At 34.8% G+C, this 22106-nt stretch overlaps 2 protein-coding genes across 3 annotated transcripts; one reads left to right on the plus strand and one right to left on the minus strand.

Annotated features, from left to right (window-relative positions):
- Positions 1 to 541: 541 nt before the first annotated feature.
- Positions 542 to 7096, minus strand: LOC103696811. Its single transcript, XM_008778531.4, has 9 exons — positions 7023 to 7096; positions 5995 to 6139; positions 5112 to 5180; positions 4690 to 4719; positions 3424 to 3456; positions 2892 to 2962; positions 2499 to 2580; positions 885 to 974; positions 542 to 792 (listed from the first exon to the last, which is right to left on the minus strand). Exons 1-9 carry the CDS (start codon positions 7094 to 7096, stop codon positions 748 to 750), a joined length of 639 nt encoding a protein of 212 aa, XP_008776753.2. The 3' UTR covers positions 542 to 747.
- Positions 7097 to 11202: 4106 nt separating this feature from the next.
- LOC103696810 (E3 ubiquitin-protein ligase DIS1-like) lies at positions 11203 to 15827 on the plus strand. Of its 2 annotated transcripts, XM_039133807.1 has the most exons (4): positions 11203 to 11474; positions 12665 to 13102; positions 14511 to 14897; positions 15294 to 15827. In XM_039133807.1, exons 2-4 carry the CDS (start codon positions 12890 to 12892, stop codon positions 15612 to 15614), a joined length of 921 nt encoding a protein of 306 aa, XP_038989735.1. In that variant the 5' UTR covers positions 11203 to 11474; positions 12665 to 12889; the 3' UTR covers positions 15615 to 15827. The 2 variants fall into 2 exon arrangements, with proteins under 2 accessions (XP_038989735.1, XP_026656831.1); XM_026801030.2 differs by lacking the exon at positions 11203 to 11474 and having other exon boundaries at positions 12665 to 14354.
- The last annotated feature ends 6279 nt before the right edge of the window (positions 15828 to 22106 follow it).

Genomic DNA, 22106 nt, shown 5'->3' on the forward strand with positions numbered 1-22106 from the left:
CCAAGATTTAGTGCTTGTTGGCCTCCTGGGAATTGTTGATCAGTGCACCTTTCATATTTTAGATTTGCATCTTTCTTTCAGATGAGTAGATCAGCTGAGCTTTCAGATAAATGAGCTACCCATCTATCAGAAAATGGAACTGGTTCTTCCCCGAGATGGGCTCCTGACTTCAAAGTTTGAGGAGTTGGAATTATCTCAAAGGCGTACATGCTCGTCTCTCCAAGCTTTTGGCAAATTCAATTGTGGTACCCATCCGCTACGATGCCTCAAATTTCAAGAGCTTTCAATGCTTGTCTAACCCCATCCACAGAAATAAAAGATGTTCAGGTTGGCCATCTTCAAATTGCTGAAGTAAATGGAACATTTGACGAAGATAACAAAATTCTTATTTTTCTACAAAAGTAATGGACTATCCATGATGGTTCTTGGCTCCTATCAGGTGAAAAGGTTTTTTCCTACATATAAAATGGACATAAGCCTTTAGTCTCCACTCTAAATTACATGCAAGTACCAAAGACATCACCTTACACCTTGCCCATAATTTTGCCCCACTACTAATACTCGCAAATATTTTGTTTTATGGTGAAAATAGAATTCCATAGAAGAATTTAGCACCAGTTTTCTCATGGCTTAAGCTTGTTTTAGCACTTACATGGAAGTCTATCAAATATAACGGGGAGATACTATAATAACTAAGTACATCAAATACAACAGGAAGATACTATAACAACGAAGGCTGGGAGCAGTTCAATTGCTAGTATACCGTTCATAGTTCTCATTCCAGCTTCTCAACTGCAAAATATACACGAGAAGCAAAACAGACACGATAAGCAAGATAAATCTTATTATTAGTAATGAAATGAAAGAAAAGGTTGTCAGGATACCTTCTCAACGGCATCTGCAGTGACTGGGAAGTTCCGCCTCTCCTTGAGGGATTTAATGCGAGCCTTCATATTATCATTTTGTTCTTCAGCCTGAACCAAAAGTGACAAGTGTCAATAGTAACAAACCTAATGCAGCATGCATACAGTCCTGTCAAATATAGTATATGAATCAGTTATGTTGCCAATACCTGCCATGGCATTTATTCACTTTTAGATGAGCATGTAGAATCCTAAAACAGCCTGCAGGTTAGGTATTGATCTACGCCTTTATAGCGAGTCATAAATTTTCAAAGGTTCTTTTATAGTTAAAATAGACCACCCAAGTGATGAAGTTTAAATTTATCAAGCATTAGGATATTGTTATAAATGTTTATATATGTAGCAGCAACTGTCACCATATAATTGATTTTATAGTGAAGATATTCGTAGGCAGGTTGCTAATCTTGTAGTTAGTTCATGACATCATTGCTTTGGGCACTTTTACAACCCTCTTGCCCAGAATCAATCATCCATGTTTCCATCAGCGCTTAACACTGGCTAACATACAAACACCAGAACTGTTTTTAGTACATTAGGAATTGAAGAGAAGAAGTTAAAGATGTTTGGACTGTCCATCATTTGAATTGGTGAAGTGAATAAATGGGGCATTTAACATGCACAGTATGCAAGTTCTTGTTTTCCCTTGCCTAGCCAAAAGAAAAATAAAAAAGAAATCGAGACAAAGTTGTGAACATAAATATTCTTCTTGATACCTGTATATTCTTAGTCTTAAAAGAAGGCATTATTACTACTGCACGTGTATGTACTAATACTAGAAACACCAAGCATTACTTTACTGATTGAACCCAGTGAATGAATAGAAAGAACACGTTCTATGCCATCTGAAACAACACCCAACGAATAAGGAGCTGCTGAAGGAGGTACTCCAGCATGACAATATAAAACTAAGATCACTAAATCTACTAATAGCTTGTGTGATGTCACTTGTGCAGGGAAAAACAATGGTTTTCCTACTAAATAAGTTGCTGTTCCAGTAGATCATCATCATTCTGTTCTACCAAGAACCTCTGCACACTAACATTATCCATTCCAATTTTAAGATTGTAATACTTCGAATTTTGCTTTCAAATATAATTATTATAGTATGCTTTGAGATACAACATAGAGGCATAGGTACAATAAAAGATTTCCACCTTGCTCGCTGCAAAGAAGAAATTAAATTAATTGAAGCTCATTAGTCATAAGCAGATTTCAAATCTCAAGGAACAGCATTATACGATGGCTGGCTGGTATAGTAGGATCTTCAAAATGGGGTGATACTGGGGCGGCATGCGTTGATATGTATTTGCATAAATGAGGGGAAAAAGTATACCAAATGTTATGGAATTGATACACCTCAATATGGGCCATATGAGGCAATACGGGCATGGTTTTCCTAATGGTGACATGTATCAGCCCCATTGCACTGACTAGTCCCTGACAGGGCTGGTAGACACAAGATTTCATTGGTCATTAAGACATTGGTGATTCTTAAGTCCATTAAAAATATATTTATTGTTTGAAAGGAAATAACAATTTTATCAAAAGGTACAGGGGTTCTATCAGTAAAGTTACCCTTTGTAACAGACTTGTCAAATGTTGAATTTCATCCTTCTTTGCTTTTGTTATCTTCTCTCCGATATCTTCTATGTTCGTCCTGCTTTTCGGTCATTCAATCATCAATAAGGCCAGTTATGCAGATCATTATTGACAGCTACTCCAACAGATAAAGCATGATCATTGATATGAAAAGCTTACAAAGACATACATTTACAACATAGATGTGTGTGTGTAGATATATGATACTGAAAAACAGGTCTCATCAATCAATATAACTCTAGACCACAAGACAGGTATAAATGGTATATCATCTCAATTTTCTACAATTATTAACTTCAAGCGGTATGGTTCCAAGCAAATATCAGTTTTTCCATCCCTTCAAAAATAAAAAATAAAACAAGTACTTACTTGTCTGAAGATAAAATGTCAAGATGATGCTCTTCCGCTAGTTGCTCTACCATGTCAAGAGTCGTACCTACCTGTGACAAATCAAACTTGTATAACTAATCCTTTTCTAAATTAGAATATATTCCTTAAAATATTTAATTTCGTACAAAATATTTACAATTGCATTTTGATTGTTGCATACACATACACAGATTATATATATATATATATATATATATATATATATATATATATATATATATATATATATATATATGTTTTAGCAAGAAAATCCTAGTGTGGATTGAAGTTCAGTGAGAGAAGAACAAAAGGGACCAAGAACCTGATTTAGTTATGACATTTATAGACTCAAATTTTCCTGCAAAATAAGTCATAAACTCCTATGAAATGACCTAGATGACTTCACATGTGTGGGCATGCAAATAATAAGAAAGGTTAAACTAACAACCAACTGTTTTGCAAATTACTAACAGAGCATTATGTTCAGTACTATATTCAAAAAAGAAAAGGCATGGTATATGATAAACAGCACCTCTGTTTCATGGCATATAGACTCAAACTCCTCCTGCAAAATACAAAGAAACAATTCAAATGATCTACACGGAGGACATAAAATAGAACAAAATTGCAAATTTTCACAACAATAGGTGGAAATAAAAAAACTGAAACCAGTATACGAATATATGAGCAGAAACTAATTCCATGTCTCACTACACCAATGTTTAATTATTATTCCATAAAAATCAGGCCAAAAGTGTTTGCTAATCATTGCAGTTCAAGTATAGCACACCTACATTCAGGACTTGCCGATTCAAAGTAGGTTCAGCGTGACAGATTCCTACTGCATTAAATTAAACATATCAAATCAAATCTTTTTTACTTTTTAAAACTTTCCGTTGAAGATGCCAACAAATCAACAGACTCGGCAACCAACACTATCAGGTGAGATCTTCCTTTTCTTTCCAGAAGTAGGAATGGAGAGAAAGCCTGGCCCAAATAAGGGTGAGGCAATATTACCTGGACACTTCAACATCTAAGTTTTTTGCCACGTCTGGACACTCAAACACCCAGACATCCAGACACTTCACGACACTCCTTCACATTTCAAATGAGTGAACCATAATGACATCATGGTTACATATCAACTTTTGATATTATATCCAAAAGTTTTCAAGTCTAACACAACATTCAGCGAAAAATGATTTATGGATTCTAAGAAATTACAAAGCAATTGATCCAACATCTTATACATTATATGCATATAGCCATACATATTTAGGACATATATATATATATATATAATACCAACCAGCAGTGTCCAATCTATTGAAAGATCCCGTATCCAACACTTTAGGATACTTGGACACATGACACCCGTGTCACATGTCCAGGTAACATTAGGGTGAAGGCAGGATTGGGGCTAGATCATCGGTATCCAACATCCAATGATTTTACCAACTCAACCAGTGCACTTAAAGGTTTGCTCAGGTTATTTAGAAGGACACATATAATTTCCATGTCCAACAGCGCTAAAATTATCTAATTTTAACCATTACATACAACAGAATGCTACTATCATAACATATGTCAATCTCTATAACTTACCCAATGATGTGCATGGAAATTAAATCACAGCAGATACGAAGCTATTGATAAAAGGACCGTCATCAAGTCAAGCTACCGTGGGTGCACACATCATATTTCATAAGGAAACAAAGAAGTTTACTTAGATAATACATGCAAGGAAGGTATCACTGCATAAAGAAGCATGAAATGGTTAAGAACATGTAATACATACCTCTATATTTTCATGCAACGATTTGATGACCTGAAAGTAAGACAGCAAAGGGATAGAATACTAGCTTAGCAGCCATTATGTCAGACAAGTACACACAAGCACACTCTTGCACAGAAATAAACAAGACCTTTACCAGAAAACTGAAAACAAATATAGCAATGAATTCACTTCAAAACATCTCTGGCAAAAAGTGCAAATACATGAAGGCATCAACTACCAAATTACTGAATAAAAACAAAATGAAATGAAATTTAAGGTTTCAAAAAGCTGGATTCAAGAAATCATTGCCATATCTTGCATCTATGCTTCTGTTTCTAGTTAAAATTCTAACTCAAATCTATGACATACTCCTGACTCAAGAGGTAGTCTAAAATATGCTCTTCACATATGCAAGGTCAGAAAGATAAGGATAAAATTGTCACCTGAATACACATGCGATATAGGCTATCTCTTTCAGCATCTGTAAATGTTGAAAATGCTTTGTGCACATCCTACAGATTCATAATACACAAATAAATCATCCTTGTTGTTAGGATAAAGGCTCAACATATTAATGACATAGCCTAGAATCAATACCCTGAAATTAAAAGGGCAAAAATGCATCTACACAACTAAAGGACTAATAGTAGACCCAATTCAGACAATATGCTTCATTTTGTTGAAGTTGATTGATTAAAATAGGGATTTACTCAGACAATATGTTTCTTTCAGCATCTGCAAACAAGACAATGTAACCATAATAACTCTTCATAATGGTGGTTAGATTTGTTCTATATCAATCAGTTTGCTTTGCTGATAGGAGATAAGTTATAATGAGAAGGTCATTGCTGAAGTTGCAAATGTTTATAGTTGTTGAAGGTGTTGATGATTCGAAGATAGAGGGTGCTACATTCTCTTGGTGTACATTAGTTTATAATCTAGAATGACAGCTTAACTTTTTCCATCCCTGGAAAGGTGATTATCTCCTACATCAGATAATTCGAGTGTGCCCATATTTAGAAGTATGTGTCAAGACTATGTGTGGATCTATTATGACATAACGAATTTGTAAGCTCTACTTGATGATATCTCAGCGCCCAATGTTCCCAATGGCAGCAACACATCCAAACTCTGTGCTTCTTATAAAGGTCTGATTTTGAAAACACATCTTCCATCAAATGACAAAACAAAGCCAATATTTATCCACAGACATATAATTTAACTAGCATGGATAATAAAACAATAAGACTAGGCGGGAAAAAAGGAAAAGAACAGATTTTGATGCATTGAAAGTTTTAAGGCAGGGAAGAGAAATGGCACAATTACCTCTTTGGAGAATGCTGTGAGTAGAGATCGAATCCCGAGTTTAAAGGACTTCTTGAGATTCAAATCCCTCGAACTCATGGGCAGACTGGTTTGATGGGCCATTGGGGGAGTGAAGCTACGACTCCAGCAACGAATCTTAAAAACCCTAAAAGCGCCAGAAAAAATGGCATCAGAGAAGGGCCACAAGGAGCTAAACCAAGAATTAGAACTCTCTGAAACCGCAATTCCAGAGTTTCAAATTCTGCAGTTTCGGGTTTGGGATCTGGTGAGGCTTTTTTATCTTTCTTCTCATAAAATTTAGATGGAATGGCATCACCAAAGGGGGCAAAGCGAGTACCCAAATGGGTTTGTGAACACCAACAAAAGTGATGAGCATTAAATTATCAAAAAAAAGAGCCAGAGCATATAGGAATCATAGATATGAAATTAAATCAAATTATAGACAAACCATATACGAGATGCCAAAAAAGTTTAGCTTTTGAAAAATCGCACATTCTTGTCAGCTAAACAAAACCACCATCAAACAAGAAAATACCAATTTAGAGAAAATTGAATAACAAAACTCTCAAATCACAGGCAGCTAGATATGCAAATGATATTTAACAGTGAAAAAAATGGTGACATATCCAAGAGAGATGACAAAACGTGCAACAAAGGAACATTCAACCAACTATGGTTTAATAATAATAAGATATTTCATTTTCTTATTTGTATTTCTTCAGTCACCAAAAATGTTTATCAAATCAAAATCTGGCACAAAAAAGAGAAAGGAAAAAAGCAAAACATTCCCGAAAATAACCATGCATCAAAATTTCCTGCAACTAGGGCCGGATTAGAAATGGGTGTCGCGTCAAGGTTTCTTTATTAAGGTCCAGCAAGAGAAAACGTGAGGGTTAGGGTTAGGGCTACACCACGAGAGTGGGATTAAGGTTAGGATTAGTGTTCCGGCGTGAGAAGGGTTGTTCGAATGGGGTTCTGGTTGCTCTCGGCCGGTAGGGGAAGGGAGAGAAGAAGAGAAGGGAACTCACCCGGAAGCGCGGATTGGAGCGTCGGGGACGAGATCCCGTTTCGAATGAGAGCCCGCCCAAATGAAGGCGTTCATTTAACGTAATACTAGTGTTCGTCGGGGTGTTACATGACTAAATTTTCCTAACGGGTAGCAATCGGGTCGGACGTGGGTTAGGTCAAAAATCCATCACCTATTTATTAAATTTATCAAAATTTTAAATTTGAATCTAATTTATTTATTAAATAGATATTCTGATATGACCTATATAACTTATTTATTAAATACATTAAATGAGTTAAAAAATGTTATACAAGTTTTAAACGGGTTAAATTGATTTAAATAGATTAAATAGGTCAAGCGGGTCGGATTAAATAGGTCAGAAACATGTTAATTAATCAGGTTTCAAACAGATTAAATAGATTTTAAATAGATTAAATGGGTCGGATTATGAATAGATCAAAATAGATTAAACAGGTTAAAGATTTAAATCTGAATCAACCTATTTAATAAACAGGTTTAGATAGGTTGACCCATTTACGATTTAAATCCATTTATGTCAAACCTAAATCTGCTTAAAGTAAATTGTTTGTGGGCATATAGATGGGTTAGGTCATAAATTGTCACTCCTAGTTTTACTTAAAAATTCAAATATTATGTCTATCCCGTTGCTACTTGCATGTTGACGTATAAGTCCTTATCTTGTGTATATATTAGAAAAATTTACTAAGCCAGTTACCAAGCCGGATTGACACCGCAAGCCTGACTCAAATCCCACTCAGTTTTTCTTCAGGTCATGATTTTAGACTCGAACGCAACACACTAGTTAATTGTTAGATCCATGAGAAATTTTTGAGATCCATGGGATCATTGGGACTAATTGAAACCCAACACAGTGCATTCAGATCCAAACAAGATAGAATCTAGATTCAGAATCAATAGAAGATAAAAATACAACATATTATTAATTATACATGCAGAAAGAAAATTAACAATTGCATGCATAACTACTAAAATAATATTAATGTGAGTTCTGATGCTAATATCCTTGACCAAAATATGACTAACCTTCACCTACAGACAAAGAGAGTAGATACCTAATCTACAAACTTAAATAGGATAGCCGAGTAAATGATGGAAAGCTTAGGTAACTTAACTTCATGAATTATTTGAAGGGAGTTGGATCAAGCTGGGCCAATTTTTCTAACATTAGACCAATTTTAGACCTAGTTAATATATGGGTAGGGTCAGGTCAAGTAGAAAAAAATGTGATCCAAATCCAAATGTTTTTTTTCAAATGAGTCATCTCCCTGACATGATCCATGTGTACAAAAAAATAGTTTGGGTTGGGCTAGACCATGACCAATCAGAGCTAGGTAGGGTCATGAGTTTTATATATGGATTTATCTATGTATATATGTATGTGTATGTGTGCATATATTTTAAGAACTAGAGAGGTGGGAAGCTTGACCAAATTTGAGGTGAGAAGGGCATTCAAATCTAGGTCCTGGATACCAAGCCCCCATGACTTTACAAACTCGAGTCAGCTCACAAGTTGACTAGTCCTACTTGGAGCCCCACAATTTTTACCAACATTATAAGTATTATCTGAGCATAAGGTTTTTACATAACCCCTTATCAAATGTAAATATTATATATAAATTTATATCTGGTAACACTACAAAAAACTAACATAAATAAACTTTCACAAAAACCACTTTAGTTATAACATAAGTAATGTAACGTATTAGGTTACATAGGACATTACATATAAGTCTATATATTTATTTTTGATAAGAATATACAAATTTACAGTGTCTCAATTAAAACAATATAAGATAATAATTAGCTGAGAAAGTCACTCCAAGGCTGTGTGCATGCTTTAAATACAAATTTGGAATAAAAATAGTTTTCATTGGATATTCATAGTAGATAAAGTATCAATACCATATTCATATCACATAGATATTATATATTAACATAACATATTCTATAAGGTAATACTTATAACAATATACAATTTTTGCAGGTAATCCACAAGCATAGTATGATAACTTTAGGGCCTACAACACATGACACAGATTCATCTCTGTAGCAGACCTAAATTGCATCTAAGCATAACAAGATATCTTTTTTCTTTTTCTTAATTGTAATTTGGAGTAGGGCTATAAAAGACTTATCATAGAGGTTGTATATATGAGCCATGAATAAAAATGAATTATTAAGCTTAGATTTAGACCTCATTAATCCACTGGTGATAACACAAGGGCATGCTTTAATTAAAAAAAAAAAAAAAAAACTTGTAGATAAATAGCAACAAAATTGAGATACAGTATCCTTTTGAAAAAATAATAATAAAATAAAATATCAAAACGAGAAGGAAATTTTATCCTATTTTAACAATGTGGCATCAAATAGTACATAAACTAGAAGCATGCAACTTTGAAGTTTAAAAGTAGAGATGAATATTAGTGGAGTTCGGTAGATGCATACGAAAGAGGGAACAAGGAAAGCTTTTTGATTGTAAATTTTTTTTGAATAAAATGAAAATTGGAATAAACTATCTATTTTTTGAAATGACAAAAATGCCTTTGACTTGTTAGAGAATATTTTTTATGAAAATACTAATATTTTAAGTGATGTCAATATTATAAAATATCATAAATTATTTACATATATTATAACAATAAACTGATACGACATATTTTACATGATTAATATTAATATTGTACATCATATATTATAATCTTTTTATATTATAGTATATTATATTGTTTAATAAACGTTATAAAAACAAAATGTATTGTATAATGATATCTTTTTTATTACATTACTAATACTTTTAATATTATAATAGGGTGCAATAATAATATTACTAAATGGTTTGTCCAGAGTACTTTCGTCCACCAGGGAATCATAAGAAACAAGAGTTATATTATTTGTTCTTTACATCGAAGTAGCTGAAGAGCTCCTCTTGCCCTCCATCACCGGCCATTCTCCATCAAAACAAAAGGATTAAAAAAAGAAAAGATTTAGTGCTTTCCTTGGTGACAGAAGCCAAACATAGTACAATTTGCTATATAAATAGATTTAAAGGTCTAGGTGTGGATGAGCCGAGTTAAGCATTGGCTTGAGTTCGATTTGAAATTTAGCCAGCTATTTTTAGGGCCAAACCCAACCCAAACATTTTCAAGCCAGTTCAAAAGCTTGAAATTGGCATGGCCTGGTTTCAGCCCTACATAACAGTGAAGATAGGGGTTTGGAAGGTTAATAAAAGATGGTCAATTTTTGACATCTCAATATTTCCATTATAATTAACAAAAATAGACCATATCCTTTTGGAATTTAGAAAGTGCCACCACTCTTCCACTGTAGAATAATATGCCTATAAAGGGCTAATATGTGCACTTGTATTCACCACTAACTTGTATGTCTAATTGATCTTTAGTTAGGCAAAACAAACCATTTACAAAATTTGCCTTAGATAAGAAAAGGGGGATCACTTTGTAGCTTCTACTTAACTTAGAACTCTCTTATCTTTGCATAATTTTATGCAAGCTATATTTGATAATTTTAAAATCATTTTTTTTATATCTAGTTTTAAAGTTTTAAAATTTAGTAGTTGAGAATTTTTGGAAGGCCTCTGGTTTGGAATAAGAAAAGTGATCAAAAATGGAAAAGATGTGAGATGGTAAGAAAATAAAATTGTGAATTTAAAAGATTCTACACAAAGTAGAAATTTATAATTTCATAATTTAAACTTTTATTTTTTTTTATATCCAGATACTATTGACCAAATAAAAATAAAATTTTAACATTGAAAAACATATAATACAATAAAATATTATAATTTTGTTTATGTCTAAAGATATCTTAAAAACAAAAAATAATATTTATTTTTATTATAAAAAAAAGGAAGACAGTAAGTGTTTATAAAAAAAATTATTTTTTACAAATAGCCCTACACCACTAATCATAACCATCCATTTCTGTAGCATGCATCAAGAGGCGTGCTTGAGAAATAAGACTTATGGGAATGAGCTGCTGAAGTGCACGGCTGCTTGGCGCGTTCTCATCGTCGGCGATTTTGTCCAAATCTCCAATTTGTCAACACCATGCGGTCATCCTTTTTTTTATTATTAATTTATTTCTTATTAAAAATATTAAAATATTTAAAATAATAAATAAAAAATTGTACGGGATCCATCGAAGCTCCCTCGCGGCTTCCATTGCCAGGGCTAGAAATGGACAGCCGGGGCGGACGCGGAGGAGATAATGATGCCTTCCGGATCACAACCCTAGAATTTTCCAGCCGACACACTCTTCCTGCGGTTCCCCCGGACCCGGTCCCTTGGATCTTCTTCTCGTCCTCTACTCTATCCCTTCACGATTCTCTTCGATTTCCGTGCTCTTTGCTTTGATTTTGTTTGGCGCTGGCTGATTCGAGTTCGGCTGATCCAATTTCGACTGAAAGGTTCGATCTTTCTCTCCCTTTTTATCTTTTCTCTCGTGTTTCCCCTTTTTGTAGGGTTATTTTGGTTGATATGAGCCGAATCCTCCTCCTAAGAAGTGAAGGGTGTCATGACCAATAATCCAATCGGATCTCTTTCTGGCTTGCAAAGGTTTCTGTGGCTGGTGCGGAGCAGCGCATTTGTCTATCTAATTTTGAGATTGCTCTTTTATTTTTTGATAATTTTTGTGAGTAACTAGCGTTTGTTTAGTTTTCTATTGTTTGAAAGGATCAAGCTGGCAACTTGAATTAGAATCTGGTTCTAATTGGCGAATAAATTTGTGTCCCTTCATTCTTGTCAGATGGATTGTAATAAATCTAAGAGTTTACTCTTCTCTGATCATCAAATATACTTATCTTACTTCTGAAATGAAGCATTAAAATGGTTAATTTCACTGGATTTTGGTAGGATTTTAGCTTGAAATGTTTAACTGTTTCGAGCAGCTTTGACTGTTTTGTTGGTTGTGCTGTTAAACTTTTTTCGTGAGTGCTCATCTGTTCTCTCACATCATTGGATTCAGTTGGATACTAGAAGTGGTTTTGTTGGATTTTTCGGATGCAAACTTGAAATTTGGAGCATCTTTGACCGTTTTATTGGTTTGCCGTTGGAATTTTTTTCGTAAGTGGTCATCTTTTCTCTCACATCATTGGATTCAGTTTCAAACGTGGCTGATTGTTTTAACCTCCACTGTTTGCAAGTATGGCTTGTTGACCTTAGTCTTTCTAGTGGATGTACTGTTTCATGGTCTAATTCTCTTTTCTTTCTCTTCTTGTTGGTGTGAATCTCTGATTCCTTGTCGTAAACTGTTCTTGGAGGATCAAGTACTTATGGGATGAGTCATGGTAAAAGTAATAACTAAATAGACAACTCCAACAATCTTATCTTAGAATTTTCACCTCCTCATAATTGCTTTTTCTTTTTATTGCTGAACTTTTTTTGGAAAGGTTTACTGGTCTAATAGTTCGTCTGTTTTAACTGAGCACTCTGTATTAGTAGGTGGACTGTTTAACTTGCAGACTTTGTGCTTGTCCTTTGTGATATCTTAAGCAATACAAGTATTATACTGTGAAATGGAAAGTACATTTTAAGAAGTAGAAATAGATAGCTTTGCAGAAACTTTCCAATACTGAAAACAATCTCTTGCAATTTTCAGGTTGTTTCATGATGAGGTTCCTGCAAGTTTAAGCATCTTGGATGAGTGATGTATGGCTCTGCTGCATGTTTGCCTCAACACCGGACTAATTAAGATTTGTTAAAGATTAATGGAACATTAGCAACTTTTAGGAATATGATGTGTAGGGGGAATCCTGGAAAAAAGGTTGTGCTTTGAATATAAGTTATTGCTTGTCAGGAAAGTTGGTTCAAAGAATAAGTTTCCATGGCTCCTGGAAGCAGCATTTGCATGGAAATTCCTGATTCCCAAGTCACAGATGACGAACTTGCCAGTGCTAGCTTTAAACTTGATGGTATCCTGCCTCCTAAGTCTTCCACTGTTTCTGGTATTAAAGCAGGCTCATCCTCGACTAGTGGTGTTTACGAGCTTCTAGAATGCCCGGTCTGTGCAAACTCTATGTACCCTCCCATTCACCAGGTTTTCTTCTTCTACTGCTATATGACCAGCATCTACTGTCTCTATATCTGAACTTATATATAAAAGCTGATCCTCACAAAGCACCAGAATAAATTTGTCTTCTCCAATGCACACTTTGTTTCTTTTTCAGAGAGGATCCTATTTTTCCTACTATATGATCACTCTCAAACACCTTTTCATTGTTTTATAAATCTCTTAGGTTGCTGATTGTAGCCTCTCAGTGCTTGCTGTTTCCTTTTCATGTATAGTATTTTAGGTTAGTTTATGGTATGCAATATGAAACTGTATATATAAATATCACAAGTTAAAAGCATTCTGGATAGTTGTATTGAAATACTGGCTTCTATGTTATGAGATTTAACATCAGCATGTGGGCGGCTAGTGGACCACATAGTGCCTAGCCGGATACAGATGCTGAGGCAAATTGAATTAAACAGTTATCTGGTAATGAAGTTTTAGTTTATAAATAAAACAATTAAAAAGAGAGAGAAAAATCAGCAAAGATGCAGAGAAAATAAGCAGCATCAACAATTAAGGACTAAGTAGTAATAGGAGCAAGAAGAAGGGGAGGCTTCCAGCAAGAGAAGGAGCAGCAATGATGGATGCAGGAAGAGGATGAAGAGGAGAAGCAGTGACAGCAGTAGTAGGAAGAGGAAGAGGAAGAGGAAAGGAAGGGAATGGGGGCAAGCCCCTTGACCATAGCCTGTTGGAGTCACCATCAAGAGCACCTTCTGTTCCACTCTCCTCTTCTCTCCTTTCCTATCCCTTGCATGCTTTGGACTTCCGGGATGAACCAAGGTTTGCAATACTAATGCGTACTACTTGTAATGGGTATGCTAGGCATACCGTGCCATACCGAACTGATTCCTTGGTATGAAGGGTGTAATGACTGTCAATACACTGAGCCGACCCCCGATATGTCCCAACATGGTCCAATATGGAATCCAGCACTGAGATTGCGAACCTTGGCATGAACAAAACTGTAACTTGTTTGGAACTTCAGTTCTGCAATTTAGCTAGCATGTTTTATGTTAATGGCAGTCATTGACATTTATAAATAGAATACGCATCATGATGTGCATGTATGCATGAGTGCCTACATTTCTTGTTCCCTAATTGTCTAACTGATGTAACCCTCCTTTTTCTGGTTCATCCCGTGTTGTGACAACAAGGCATCAATTCTTTACTTTAGACAAATTTTGAGATGCTTGGGAGTTTAGGCGTGGCTTCTACCCCAAATTCTGTTGCGCTAGTAAGACAATGTATTGCGAGCTGAGCAACTGGCCGATCTTTTTGATGCATGCTTGGCTTTTTTCCCCTTTCCAGATAACTAATTTAAATCTTTATCGTCATACATAGGAGGCATTGAACTTACAAGGAAAATGTTTCTGCCATTTTTATTTTGCAGTGTCCAAATGGTCACACTCTCTGCTCAAGTTGCAAGCCTAGAGTACATAATCACTGCCCTACCTGTCGCCAAGAACTGGGTAATATCAGATGTTTAGCTCTTGAGAAGGTTGCAGAGTCACTCGAGCTTCCTTGTAAATATCAGGACCTAGGATGCTCTGAAATACATCCATACTATACTAAATTGAAACATGAGCAGCTATGCAGGTTCAGGCCCTACAGTTGCCCCTATGCAGGTTCTGAATGCCTGGTCATAGGTGATATTCCAATGCTTGTGGCCCATCTGAAAAATGATCATAAGGTGGATATGCATGAAGGCTGCACGTTCAACCACCGTTATGTGAAATCTAACCCCCACGAGGTTGAAAATGCAACATGGATGCTCACTGTAAGCCCTTTCCTCATTTTATTACTATTAGTTATTGTTATTGACTCCGTATTCTTTTAAAGTTTTATTATCTTTTTTTGAAAGTGGGATAAAATAGTTAGCCTTCGATGTCATGTTTGTCATCTATATACTTCTCAAATAACATTTACTTCCACATGCTTATCACATTGAACATGTTTGAGATTAACAGAACAGCACCAACTTTATCTCATGTGAATATTAGTTATTGCCTGCAAATATAAGATATTTTTGTCAAGTTCCTTCATAGTTTCAGTACTAAAAATAACTTATGTGAAGTGAAAAATATCATGCATTTGGTATAATTCTGTCTTTAACAATCATTCCAGTCTGGTCCATTTATATTGTTTCTGTTTCTCTTGCAAAAATTTCCTGCAGGTCTTCAGTTGTTTTGGACAGTACTTCTGTCTTCACTTTGAGGCCTTCCTCTTGGGATTGGCTCCAGTTTACATGGCGTTCTTAAGATTTATGGGTGAAGACAGCGAAGCAAAGAACTTCAGTTACAGTCTGGAAGTGGGTGGCAATGGCCGAAAACTGATATGGCAGGGAGTGCCGAGGAGTATCAGGGACTGCCACAGGAAGGTTCGAGATAGCTATGATGGATTGATCGTCCACCGAAACATGGCCCTGTTCTTCTCAGGTGGCAACAGGCAGGAGCTGAAACTGCGAGTGACTGGTCGAATTTGGAAAGAGCAATGATTTTAACCATCTTCTGTGCTTCTATTTCCTATCTGACCCCTGTTGATCAACTGAGTGCAACAATAGGACTTGGGCTAGCTGATAAATCATGTCGAGTCTGTATGCTTTGATATACATTTTGTACCTTGCGAAGGCATAAATCAATGTGGCTTCTGTTTATGTTCACTTAATCTTCTTTGATTCCAGATAAGTGGAAGTTCTTAGTCTTCTTTACTTAAGATAAGAGGAAGCATGTGGTGAAAGCTGCCACAATGTCTTGTTGCCATCCTTTTGTACAAGTCATGTTCCACTATGAACAATGAAGATATAGGTATGCTGAGTTGAACATGAGCTTTAGATTTGGTAGTTGTATGTATGGACAATTTGGTGTTGTTGGCAGTCACTAAAGTCACCATCTCTGCTGAAGCCTTAGACGCCTCAGACATGCAATCTGCAAATCTAAGAGAATGTGAAAGGAAATATGAAGAAAGCGAGATGATTCCAAGTGTTATGAGCATCACCATTCAGAATTTTCAAAACTCTATTTTCTTTTGGATTTAGGTGATCGCATCAACATTCAGTATCATCAAAGCTTTCTTTTTGGTCTTTTAGGATACACTGTAAGGTACTACTACATCTATTAAATTTGGTTGCATGGTAAAGATCATGTTTCTAAGGTCTCAATTTTGTACGTGAAGTATTATACAATCATATAAAATGATTTAGATCAGTATTTCTGATAGATTTGTGTAGATCTTGATTGAGGAATATGTAGATCTAGGATTTTTTAATGTGTGTTTCATGGTTTAATGCGATCTCTATTTTAGCTGTTTATGGACTTGATCAACCACCTAATAAGTTGCTAACCATTTATTGACTGACAATATATGTAATGTGTCATAAGGTGTCGAGAGAAACAAGAGGAGGACCAAATGGCAGGAAGAAGAGTGGGAGGTCTTCCCTGAACAACACACAAACTACTTTCAAAATAAATCTGCCCATCTTTGTTTGGCTATTTCACATTACCCCTTCATAGTTTTATAAAGCCCAAATCAAGCATTTAATTTCCTTGTGACCACACTAATCAGTATTCTAGGGTGGCCATCTGAGGACATACATCTTTGGTTCATCAGCTACATATTCGAAGGTGAAAAACCATCTGCTCAGCCACATTTCCCTTGCCTTGTTTCATTTAAGGTTGTCATGGCATATGTCTTGTCTTCATGATACTCCTGCATGTTCCCACCTTTCCTTGATTCAAATGGTCGAACATCAAACCGACAAATAGGAAGCTGCAGCATCATAGGGCCTTAGCCGAATCATGTACTCTGTCTATAGTTTTGCTCAGTATTATTTAGAGAATTCTCCATGCAATAACCATAAATTTTCTTTCATATAAAGATTTTTTTTCCTTCTTAATTTTGCCAGAATGTTATTTCTTTCTGAGTTTGCGTCTTTCCACTTGGTGAATTAAAACTTATTTCTGTGAAAACCCGTATCTGCTGAAATTTCTCTCATCAGTGAGCCTTGCACTTATAATGTTTACAGATTGTTCAAATCGACAAGATGTACTGAAATATTATGAGAACTTATGAGTGCTTTGATTGCCTGTTATCTTGCAGCTCTAACTCGGGCTGCATTTTACCATTTATTGATTTTTTACTTTAAACCTTTTCTTTTGAATTTTTCCTGCACATGTATTTTTATGTGCTCTGGACTCTTCTCTTAAATTTGGAAAGTGAAAATCCTGACTCTTGGGGAAAATAATGCTAATTTACTTTGAGATCTGTTTTCAAAATCAAGTACCTAAAGACGCCCTGATACATTTATGTGATATATATTGTTGATCATCGCCTTTGGAATGCTTGCAGTAAAATTTTCATTCCTCATGTGATCACGAGAAAAATCTTTGCCCTCTAATGCTATCAAACTCTCTCACAGCTTATGAAGCCTCTTATTTCTGCTGCTTTGCTTTCTCTTGCCAAGGGAAGAAATCTGTGACCCTCTGCCTGCCCCAAAACGACAACGCTTTTGTCTTTTTTTTTAAAAAAAAACTTTTTGCCTGCTCGCAATCACTTACTAACCTCCCTAAAGAATACTGCATGGGCATCGAAACTCTTTTGCTAAAGACTTGCAACTTGAAAACAATTGATGTTACTTCCAGCATAAATTTGTAGAAACTGTGTTGAGCCATTTTTTTTCAGCACTCAGAACACATTGCAGAAAAGATTAGTACTTGTGTTTGTCTGATGCAAAACTATTTGCAATTTCTTTGGACTTGCAATAGTTTTAGTTGTGGCTTTTGTGTGCTAATAATGCTATACCGAAATCTTCATTAATCTTTGTTGGATGTGTGGTTCCTATAAATTACAAATATTATATAAGCATAATAATTTCAAAAAATTAATAATAAGAAAATTGCATAATTAAATGGAAAAGAAGGCGCATACTTAGATCAAGATATATAAAAATATTTTCTTAAGAAAGAAATTTGGCCTCTCATGCAAGTCTACGGTGAGATCGTTTTTAAGGTACAACGTACCCAACTTAGCCCAGCCCTCCTATCACATGGCTTTACCTAATCAACTCCTTCAATTGCCTAAGAAGGACTTAGGAAGGTAAAAATAGCAAAGAGTGAAAAATTGGGTGAAAAAGGAATGGAAGAGAGCATACTGGGCCCTCTCTCGTTGATGTGATGTGCCCAAGACTCAGGACTTGGAGCCTTTTTATAAGCTTCTGTCCAAGCAACTGACGAAGAGACCCGCCCTAACGAAAATCTCAATAGAGATCTTAATAGACTGGTAGCGTTGGCGCCTTGTAAAGGCCCGCCAGCACTTGTGCGTTAAGAGTAAAGCTTACATTATATGCGCAGGTCAGCCAAAAGATAGTGGATTTAAATTTTAAATTCAAATTCGAAATTAAAGCCAGCATGATGCTTACATTACAATTCAAAAGTCAAATATCTATTTACACTTGATCTGTAATGTTTACATTATAGTTTGAAATTAAATTTTAGTTTTTAAATTTAAATTCAAATCAGACGGGATGTATAGCAAAATATCATGTATGGTCGCAGGCAACTGCAAGCATGCCACAACTTGCCATGCCACATGCACTTGCATGGCATGGCTGGCCGAGCATGCATGTGCGTGATCATCAACCCACATTCTCTGAAGTCTAACTCGGGCTTGGAAGAACCAGAAATCAATAAATGCTTGCATACTTATATTTATTTATCTAATAAAAAATTATTAAGAATGGATTTCAAAAATTTGAATCATTTCAAAAAAAAATAATTTTAATGGAAATAATTAAAATTCCATTTAAAAAATTGAATCTTTTATAGTAGAAAATTAAAAATTTCAAAGAAGATCTAAATTTTTAAAATTAACAAAATTATAAAGAAGAGGATCTAGACAATTTATACTGTGCAATGGGTGAGATAGCCCATGGACTTAAACCTCACTTCATGTAGATTATATCTATTTGAAGGAACTATAGTAGATTTGGTCTTGGCTAGGTATTTTGACTCATACTTCTACATGTTATGCATATAGTACGGATCAATTGGGTCTTAATACAACTAGTGTATATCAAAGGCTTTACTTAGGATTAGCTTAAACCACTACTTGAGGCCTACACAATGGTTCTAACATAAGTGAGTCATCCAAAGATATTTATGATCTAATATCTTGCAAACATTCTACCTTGGACCAATTAAGAGTATAACTTAGTTTTTTAATTTTACTTTTTCAATGGTATGAGCACTTATCATAAAGATGGGAGGAGATATTCTATGAGATATATACTCAGTCACAGTCCCTCAATTAGCTTTGTTCCTATCATATTAAACTTTTTTAATGAAATCTCCAATCATAGAGGTTGGATATCTGCTGTTGAGGATCAAATAGTGAGCTTGAGTTGTATCCCCCTAGATTTTTGGACTCTGCTTCTAGATAAACCTAGCCATTAAGATTAATTTAAATTTTGAGTATATTTACTTAATCTCTTTACACTATAAACAATATCAGATATTGTCCTATTTGTTACATATAGGAGAGATCCAATGGTTTGAGAATACATATTCGATCAAAAAGTTCATCTAAATTCTTGTTAAGGTGGACATTAGGAATATCATAGAGAGTAGAAACTACTTTTTGATCAAAGTGACCAAATTTTTCAATCATCTTTTCAATAGAATGAGCAAGGAAAAGAGCTATCCTTTCAGAGGATTTGATGAGTTTCATCCTTAGAATTACATCAATTTCACCTAAATCCTTCATATCAAATTTGTTTGATAGAAGAGATTTGATCTCATATATGATTTTAAGAGATGTTCTAAGATTAGAATATCATTGACGTATGCAAAGGATTATACAATCATCATCAATAACTTTGAAATAGATATACTTATAAAATGAAACCAAAGGATGCGATAGTTTTATCAAACTTTTAATGCTATTGTTTAGGAAACTATTTTAGACTATATAGGGACTAAACAAGTTCACACATCTTGTTTTCTTGTCCCTTGACAACAAATCCTCCAGGTTGTTCTATGTAAATCTCTTTTTGTAGATTTCTATTTAAGAATGCAATCTTCACATTCATTTAGTGAATATTCAACTTATTGATGGAAGCAATGGCAAGAAGGGTTCTAAGTGTTGTAATTCTATTTGTAAGAGAATAGATATCAAAGAAGTTTAGGCCTTTATTTTGGTTATAACCCTTAGCCATATATTAGTCTAGCCATATTTTTCTATGGATCCATTAGGCCTAAGTTTTTCCCCAAGTACCCATTTATAGTTTAATAGTTTACTTCCTTAGGTAGGTTAGTTAGGATTTAAGTTTGGTTTTGAATTTTTGAGTTGAGCTTAGAGTTGATGGTTTTCTTCCAAAAGATAGTGTCTAGTGAAGTCATCGCATCTACATAGGTGGAAGCTTCACCCTCAACAATAAAAGAGAAGAATCCTTCACCAAAGTCTTTTTCTTTCCTTGTCCTTGTGCCTCTTCTAAGTTGAGAAGGCCCATTATTAGGTTTATACCTTTTCTTCTTTTTTGATTCATAAGGAATCTAATCCAATAGGGCTAAGAGTAGAGGATGCTTCAAATGAAATTTGATTTAGGACTAGGTTTCTAAAGCAAAGATATTTTCAAAATAAGTAGCATCTCTAGCCTTAATAAGAGTATTTTTAGAGATGTTACTTAACTCTGAATTTATCACTAAAAATCTGTTGGTGTTACTATCTAAGGAATATCTTACAAAGATTGCATCTACAGTTTTTGATCCTATTTTGTTTCTCTTAGTTTCAGATATATCTACCTTAGCTAGGCATCCACACACTTTGAGATATTCTAATCTTTGAGTTCTACCTTTCCAAGGTTCAAAAAGGATTTTACTAATATCATTAAAAGGTATCCTATTTAGGATATAGTAGACTGTTAATAGGGCTTCCCCTCACAAATTCTTCAATGCTTCTAAACAAATTAACATTGAGTTGATCATGTCCACTAGGGTTTAGTTGTTCCACTGCATCATTGGATTGAGAAGAATAGGGAGGAGTAACCTGATGAATAATTCCATATTCTTGGTAGAATAGAGTCATCTTATTTGAGGCAATTTTTTTAGCTCATTCAAGTCTTTGAAGAGTTTTCAATTTGGACTTTAATTTCAACTTTAAAGATTTTGATTCTACTTAGAACTTCATCCTTGGATTTGATCAAATATGTGTAACAATACCCGTAGAAGTCATTTATGAATATTGCAAAATAATGATGACCTCCTCGAGTCGATGATTTGGTGGGAATCATGCACATGAATATGAGCAAGATTAAGTAGATTTGAGCTTCTATCAATTGATTTAAAAGGTTTCTGGGTACTTTTGGCTTGAACACAGGTTTTACATTGGAACATTTTATTAAGATGCACTTTAGAGATCAAAGTTCACATCATAAAGCCTACTATGCTAAATATTGGAAGATTCAAGGTTAAGAACAATAGAGGGATCTTTGTTAGAATTTTTGAGAATTATACTTAATTTGAATAAGCCTTCAGATATAAATGAAGGTCCAACACAAATATGTAGATTAGCTCCAAAATCAAGCCACCAATTATAAGATGAGTGAAAGCGGTTTACAAAGGGTTTTAGAGCATTCGACCTCAAAGAAGGTCCAACAACATTTTTGACCATGCTAACTTGAGATTTGGATGGCAGTCCTTCACCACATGATTGGTCCACCCACATACGAATTAGAAGGTTTCCTTCTTCTTTGGCTTCTAGTTTGGTTGGAACTGGCTAGGTTGCTTCTATTTTTTATGAGATTTAGAGGAAACGATACGATTCGATTGATTTAGGAAGTTCTTTTTGAATTTCTTCCCTCGAGATTTGAATCATGCCTGATTGGATTCAATTAGGTTGATTTGAGTTTAGATTGATCTAGAAATACTGTAGCTAAAATCAAACATAAATTAGTGAGCCGGTATGTCACCTAGCTTAGCCATCTTTTAAAGAATAA

This window comes from Phoenix dactylifera, chromosome 14 (genome assembly GCF_009389715.1).
Source record: "Phoenix dactylifera cultivar Barhee BC4 chromosome 14, palm_55x_up_171113_PBpolish2nd_filt_p, whole genome shotgun sequence".
NCBI classification, from domain to species: Eukaryota; Viridiplantae; Streptophyta; class Magnoliopsida; order Arecales; family Arecaceae; genus Phoenix; species Phoenix dactylifera.